The sequence below is a fragment of the Ceratotherium simum genome, chromosome 34 (assembly GCF_057802395.1).
Source record: "Ceratotherium simum simum isolate JZ-2026a chromosome 34, ASM5780239v1, whole genome shotgun sequence".
Taxonomy (NCBI): Eukaryota; Metazoa; Chordata; class Mammalia; order Perissodactyla; family Rhinocerotidae; genus Ceratotherium; species Ceratotherium simum.
Window position 1 is genome coordinate 5,325,940 of NC_141933.1, and position 7,890 is coordinate 5,333,829.

Genomic DNA, 7,890 nt, shown 5'->3' on the forward strand with positions numbered 1-7,890 from the left:
GCTGATCTTCCTCAGAAAAAAAAAAAGATAACTTATGTCCCCTGCCATGCAATGACAAGAGAAGGTGTCTTGGAGACGCTCGTGATGGTAGAATTTTGGTTTAAAACTTTTATCTAATACACACGATTATAATCAAGCTTTATCTTGTAAAACACATGGTGGCAGTGGTGACAAGACAGCAAGGAAGAAAATGACAATCAAAAGCAGTTGCTATTTTTTATTTTGCCACTCAAAATCAAATAATGACCAAAGGAAAAACATCTTACATGATAACAACACAACATGCGAGCAGAGAGGATAGGAATGGTTTCCCTGTGTCAGATGGCACAGATTAGCCATCATCTTCAAGTTTGACTTTAAATGACAACATGCAGACTCTCATGCCCGCCAGCTTCCTCAGGACTGCTCCGTGTCTTCTGAGGAAATGGCCGGTGGGAGAGCGGGCAGGCGCTGCAGGGCCCCGGCCTCTGCAAAGAGAAGAACCACGTTTAGGCAGTAAGCCCCAAAGGTCTGCACGAGGGAGCATCACAGCTCGCGACACACAGCACAGAGTGACTATGGTCATTCTCTGTCGAGAGTCTCAGATCAAATCTAAAATCAGGCACAGTTCATATTTCTCCCCTTTTAATGCTTTAACTCATACTTAGTTGCAATTGAAACTGTCAGACTTTTAAATTCATGCTTTAAAGAGGTGTAATTCCTGTTTAATAAAAATTATCTCCTAATGAAACAAGTTCCATGTTACAAAATTCAAAACATAACGAAACAAACTAAAACACAAAGAGACCCTGAGAGAGTCAGTCTGCCCCTTGCTGGAAAAGTCACCAGCAGACTGTGGCAGAGATTTCCCCAAAGCCTCCATGGGGCTCAAATAGAGGAACTTGGTTACTTGGTTTTGAGATTTCTAACGAACACAATCGTTTCCAAGTCGTCCTCCCACCATCTCCCTGCCCGTGGATGGTTCTGAGGAATAAGCAATAGGCCTTAAGTCTCCTCCCTCTGCTTCTATCCCCCTCCCCACGCCCACCCGAAGTCCTTCAACCAAGGGAGTGGGGCCAGAGAGCAAACAGGGCAAAACAGAGCCAAAGAATTAGCCTCTTCCAAACTCCCAACAAAGTTGTGAAGTGCAAAGCCTGAGAGCATCAAAGCAGCCATCTCCCCTGTGTCCCCAGCCTACCCCCTGTGGCTGACTTGCAGAGCACCTTCGACAGGAGCAGTTTCAACCTGTGTGATTATCTGATTAAGGCCAGACTCCACTGTTGAATGAATGACAAGCATATGCAGGATGGAAATGCCAGGGTTAATGAGGGATGGAAGTTCTAGGGCTGAAATGGGTCCACCGGGAGGGCCTCGTCAGCTATAGTATCCTCGGAAGTTACTAGACACCAGGATGGAGAACCATTTGATTTAAATGCAGCCTGCCCTGCAGGAAGGCTGCCATAAAGAAAAATCACAATCTGAAACACGGGCTCCTATTAATTTACCATGCTTACCAGATATGCCTATAAGATGCCTATAAAGAGCCTGGCTTGTACTATCCTGTAGCCATAAAAGGTACAGCAGTTGTTACCATGCCATGAACGTGGGTCCAGCAGAGGGAACTGAACCGAGGCCCTCCCTCTCCCTGGTAACAGTGTTGGTCTGATGACCCTTTCCAGGACAGTGTCGGGACAGCAGCAATCCCGGCCCCTCTGTAACCAGTTGTAGTCCCTGTGCCTTGTAATCCCAACCAGCTGCCATGCCGGGAGGCGCATAGGTGGATGACAGTTACTTCCCAGTAGAAGTCTATGCAACCCTTTCTTGACCGGCTTTTCATGTGCCCAGGGCTCTAAGAGTGGAAATTTAAACCAGTAATATTTCACATACCTTTGAGATGCAAGAAAGTCAGAAAGTCGATTATCGTGCGCACAACATCGTTCTCAGGCAGTGGCCTGTCATGGCTTCCTAGAAACCAGAAAGGATCGGTGCTTACAACCTACCCCAACGAGCCTGTGTCTTACATCACCGTTTACGGAGACCTGGGCACCACCCTGGGAGGTAACGAGAGTGAAGGACTCGGAGCCCTGGGATTAAAGCCCCCTCACCTGGCCTCGAGTCGTCTTCAGGCTGGAGTTCCCGCTTGCCAGCGAGGCCATGCTTGTCATGAAATGACCTGTGGTTGTCGATGGCATCTGTTTGCAAATCACAGAGGACAGCAGTGAACGTGTTACTATAATCATACCCTCCTCTCTCCCACAGAAGGGCACACGGCTGCTTCTAACCCAAACGCACACACACCGGACTGTAAAAACACAGCCACACTGTAGAACCATGGAGTTCGTTCTCCGTGGAACCTGCGGTAAGGACCTCTACCAGGCTCCAGGCTCAGTTCTCACACCAATGCTGGGGCTCTAGGAGCAGGAGGGAGCCGGCCCGTCAACGGGGATAGAAGGGAAAGCATATGGCTCCAGCAGGGCCGGACAGGCCCCGGGGAGCGCAGGCCTGGTGCAGCAGGTGGGGGTGGGAGCGCCAAGGAGGGTCCCAGAGGTGCTGGCGACCGAGCTGGGTGCCCCCCAGGCCAACAACAGGGGCTGGGGTCCTAGGTCCTTGAAAACAAGGGGGGCACCGAAGAATGTTAAGTTCTGATGTGATCATATTTTTAGTTTTCAAAGATCACTCTGGCAGCTGTGTGGGAGATGGGAGAGACAGAGACAGAGACAGACAGACAGACAGAGAGGAGAAGGAGGAGAAGAGGGAAGGAGGGTAGGAGGGAGCTTGAGTGACTCTGAGCGTGTTGTGTGTGTGTGCGTGCATGTTGTGTGGTGTGAATCGTGACTGCAAGCAGAGAGATCCCTTAAGAAACTACTGGAAAGAAAGAATGAGGGCTCTGAACCAAGTGGCCTGGAATGAAGAGAGAGGTTAGATTTGGAGGCCGTTTAGGAGAAGGAGACAAGGAGGGTGAGGATGCTCAGGGTTTCTGGCTACTTAGCCTGGTGGGTTGTGTCATCTGCAAGGAGAGACAAAAGAAAATTAATTCCTTTTTCCAGAGACAGAATTCTTAGCACTAAATTTAGAGGGATGATAAGTAACCTGACCCGTGTGATGCGCCCTTGAGTGTCGTGAGACTCAGACTGTCTTCAGCAGCAGCTGCTGCAGCATGATCTTTATGCTGCCATTGTCTACGCTGACAACAGATGTCACGGGCGTCCTGTTAAGCTGTAAAGTACGTGGGCAAACAGCTAGTCTAGATGGACAGCTCCTGGTGAGCCAGCTTGAGAGAGAGAGAAACTTGATAGTGAAAAAGAGTTTGTTTCCTACCTCAGGCTTCAAAATCTTCTTGATAAGTATATTTTCAATATTCCAAAGTCACACAGATAAATGTTTTTGTGGAAGAGTCCCTCCTTTCTTTTGTGCCAGAAGCACGCAGAGACAAGACGCTTTCTGAGCGACAGAACTCAGGGTTGCCGAGAGTTCAGGAAAACGTGCCCCTTTGAGCCAGTCCATCCCTCCTGCAGGCAAGGCCACTCCACTTTCAGTGAAAAGACCACTCGGGGACCTGCCATTGCTTTTGACCTGAGAGCAAAGGCCTGCCTGTAGATCCTGCCTGTGGCCTCGCCCAGTTTTTATCATATCTCTGCCTGTGTTTCTCAAAGCCCGGCTCTGGACGACCCTCCAGGTGATTGGATCAACAACTGTCTGCAGTAGGAGAAAGTCTGTATTTAAACTTTGGGATTAAGAGCTAAGATAGCTCCCCACAGTAGTTTAAATGGGCACCATTCCTCCCAGTTACTCTGGTGGGATGGGGATATGAGCTGTATGTTGTCGGCCTCCTTTCCTGGTGGCAGAAGGCAGTAAATAAATAGGGGAGATGCTTTTTAAGGTTGATGGCTGTCCCGAAGCCAACCATGCCTACAAACTGGAAAGCCACAGGTAGGTAAGAGATTGGAGGGGGAAGTGAACAGTCTCCCGCCGGCCCCTCCTTTGGGATCATGAAGATCTGGAGGTGCCACTGCAGACAGAGGGCATGCAGAAAGCAGGGGCGGGGGCAGGGAGGGCGGCAAGGGGAGGCATCAACACGTGCAGCCTGCAGGGTCCCAGAGCTGTCCCCTTCGGGGCTTGGTCACCTAGAGGCACGGCCTGTCTGTGCACACTGTTGCCTCCTGCTCCTGCTTAGGAATTCCACAGCAGTGAGCAAATCACTGTGCTCTGGACTTGGTGTGCTTGTGTGCCAAGGCAGCCATCAAACTAGGGGGTGTCTGAAATTCCCAACTCTTGAGTCATTGGATTCTCTGCGTGATGAGTGTAATAAAACTACTCATACTGTGTCCAGACAATGTCAAATTAAAGACAAGACACCAAGTATTAGTCCACCTACAGGATGGCAAAATCTGGGTATAGATGGCTGCAGGCCAAACCCCACACACTTGCGTTATATGCACACACAAGCACACACACACACCACCACCCACTGTCTACAGGTTTTATCTGGTAGATACATTGAGCAGAGCCAAAGCACAGCACGGCCTGAAACCCTGACCGACTACTGCACATTGCCAAGTGTCCTCCCATCCCACATCTTGCCCAGACTTGAGCTTTCAGCGCAGAGAAAGTGCTAATGAGGCAGACTGCGGTGGAGCCTGTGGCCCCTGGCCCCTTCTGGAAACATTAGGACTCAGATCAGCTGATCCATTTCCACACAGCGCCCAAGGCAAGGGGCGTGGGCACCTCCCGCCTCTCCTGTGGGGTCAGGTGGAAGCCCCTGCCCACCAGCCCTGCACGAGGCTCAGTCACACCCAGTGAGACCTTCACCTGCTTAAGTCACCTGACCCCACGAACCATGTCCTCAGGTTGACTAGTTAATTTGCCCGGCTTCCTTCTCTCCACTCCTCTCCTCCCAGAGGCATCTTAATCATTCAGTAATATTCAAAGTCCTGCTCTGTCCCTGCTAAAGCCACAGGGATGCCTGACATTCTCTGTCCTCAGAGAGCAGCACTGAGAGGGATCCCAGTGATGACTGTGGGCTGGGGAGGGAACAGGTTTGGAGCAGGAAGAGAATGGTCTACATTTAGTTTGGGGTGAGCTCGTTTTGGCTATCCTCAGGTCATTTTGCAGTTCCCATCCAGGGCTCGGAGAAACCAGAGACGGGGATGGGGCTTGGGTGCAGTGGACTTCCGGTGCTTTGTGGAGCTCAGGAGTAGATGGGAGTTTGGGGAGGCACAGAGGGACCTGGGAGAGGGAGAGCCCAGAACAGAGCCCCGAGGAATGTCTGCCTTCAAGGACTATAACCCGGGGAAGCCTGAGCACAGCTGGGGCTGGGAATCCCACGGAGGTGCAGGGCAGGAGAGCCAGAGGAAGGAGAGGCTTCTGGGAAGGAATAGTGCCCGGGTCAAACGTGCAGAGGAGTCGAGCCTGGCGAGACTGCAGCCGACCCCAGGAGAGCTTTCTGGGGGGCGGGGGGTGCAGCCCTGAGGAATGGAGGCAAAAAGGGGAAGCCTGGTGGGGAGGCAGGAGAGGGTGTCGAGGGTCTGCCAGCCGCAGGCCGGGTCGGGGTTCAAGACAGAGCCAGGTGCCTCAAGGCTGGCGGGGATAGGATTTAGCCCATCTGCGAGTGAGGGGAGCAGAGTAAAGGTGGAGGAGGAGGATGCTACAGGTCTGGGCTGCCTCTCAGGGAATGGGAAGAGGTGCCACCCAGGGACATGGCAAATGTTTTCATCAACTGATGGTTAACCTGCCTGGAAACCCATCCTGCCTCTAACGGCCCCCGTTTCCTGTTATCTGACTAAACCTGGAGTATCAATGTACCAGAATGATGGCTGGCTACACGTATTACAGAAAGAGCAGGATTAACACAAACGGCTGCAGTCAGCATGAGAAGAGCAGGTTCCCTGTGGAGAGGCCATGCATGCTGCGTCACTTACGTGGACCAAGAAGGTAGCCAGCGCTGTTCAGGGTCCAGCCTCTCTTTTCCTTCACCTTAAATGGGAGAAAAGGGGGTCACATGGCCAAGATCCGTCCTGGAACAGGCTGCGTTGGCTCAAAGGAGCCCCAAAGGCAGTCTCTCTTTGCAGAACCCACCATGGTACCCTGTGAAGTTACTGATACTTCAAATAATCACAGAATTTAAATTCCAAATACACTTTATTACGTGTTCCCATAATCAGCCAAGTGTGCACACTGTTAAAGCAAGAGCGAGCATTTGGTGAAACTCACCAGGCTTTCCAGGCAGAATGTAGAATTGGAATAATGCATGTACTTTTGGAAGCTGCAAGAAATTTCAGATTTGCCCCCAAATAAGCTATATTTGACATGAAAATAGGCCTACTTGCTTCACCAAATAATTCGCTTTAGAGCCATAAGCCACAGACTCACTGTGCACCCACCTGCTTTTAAGTGATGCTGGGGAGTGTGTTGATAACACTGGCTCCCACACGCTGTAACTGATCCTCTGCTGAACGAATGAAACAGGATTGGCTTCGAACTCGTCTAAGGCGCTAACCTACAGTACTGCAGTGTCCAGACTACCGGTTTATACCCGGGGGCTGTTTATGTAGCGGGAGAGGCGCCATGCCAGGAGAGTCGGGGAGCATCTCGGCAGAAACCCCGCCCTCAGCCCTGCCTTTTGGAGCCCGGCTGGCCGGACCCCCTTCCCTGGCCAGAGCCTTCCCAGGCCCCCACCCTCGGCGCGGGCAGAGCTGTTGTTTGTTTCTGCTCCTGGCACAAGGCGCCCACCCTCCTGAGTATGGTTCTGATGCAGATGACCCCCTTCGCGGAGAGGGGACACGGCTTGGGGACGTTTGTCCCCGCGCTGCACTTACCGGTGACCCGAGCCCCAGGGTGGCTGAAAGGGTCGCGGCGAGGAGCAGGGAGGCGAGCAGGAAGGCGCAGCCTCTGGGCATCTGCAAGGGAGGGCGTCGGGGGGCGGCCTCAGTCCCGGGAGTGGGGGGTGCCCGCGCACGTGGGGCGGAGGCTCGGACCCGCGGGGCGGGAGGGCGGCCAGGAGCGGGGTGACCAGGACTGAGCGGTTTGCGAGGCCCCCGGCGGCTGGTGCCCTGGCAAGGGGACAAGGGGACAGAGGCGGCACGCCGCCCCGGGATCGTCCACCCGCAGGCGGGTGCTCTGGAGGGGGGAACGCGGAGAAACGGGGCCGCCTCCAGCTGCCCCCGCCCCCAGTCCCGAGGGCGCGCGGTACCTTGAGCGGCAGCGCGTCCGGGGTGTCGGCGAGTCTCGGGGTGTCGGCGGGTCCCGGAGGTGTCGGCAGGTCCGGGCGTCGGTAGGGTGGGGTCTGGCCGGCCGGGGGCGCTCACCGCATGGCGTGGCCTCGGGGACGGGGGGCGGGAAGCGGGCGGCCGGGCTCCCTCGACGTGTCCGCGCCCTGAGCCGCCGCCGCCGCTCTTATGCGGCCGCGTCACGCGCTCAGTTCCCGCCCCCCGCGCGCTCGTGGGGCCCGAGGGGAGGAGTGACCTAACCCGGTTCCCTAGGGGCTCCGAGCGCCGGCGGGAGGGAGGGCCGCCATGTGGTCGTGTATTACGGGTGGGGGCGGCGGGGACGGCGGAGAGACTCCCTAACCCTGCGGGAGAGCCCCCATCACCCTGAATGGAGACACCCCAAACCCTGCGGGAGAGCCCCCATCACCCTGAATGGAGACACCCCAAACCCTGCGGGAGAGCCCCCATCACCCTGAATGGAGACACCCCAAACCCTGCGGGAGAGCCCCCATCACCCTGAATGGAGACACCCCAAACCCTGCGGGAGAGCCCCCATCACCCTGAATGGAGACACCCCAAACCCTGCGGGAGAGCCCCCATCACCCTGAATGGAGACACCCCAAACCCTGCGGGAGAGCCCCCATCACTCTGAATGGAGCGACCCCAAACCTTGCAGGAGAGCCCGCATCACCCTGAATGGAGACAC

General features: G+C 54.6%; 1 protein-coding gene across 1 annotated transcript; it reads right to left on the minus strand.

Annotated features, from left to right (window-relative positions):
* Window positions 1-202: 202 nt before the first annotated feature.
* On the minus strand, window positions 203-7,311 carry GAL (galanin and GMAP prepropeptide). The gene is made up of 6 exons (XM_004441091.2): window positions 7,169-7,311; window positions 6,795-6,875; window positions 5,898-5,952; window positions 2,085-2,171; window positions 1,867-1,944; window positions 203-467 (listed from the first exon to the last, which is right to left on the minus strand). The coding sequence occupies exons 2-6, from the start codon at window positions 6,873-6,875 to the stop codon at window positions 397-399; spliced, it is 372 nt and encodes a 123-aa protein (XP_004441148.1). The 5' UTR covers window positions 7,169-7,311; the 3' UTR covers window positions 203-396.
* Between the last annotated feature and the right edge of the window lie 579 nt (window positions 7,312-7,890).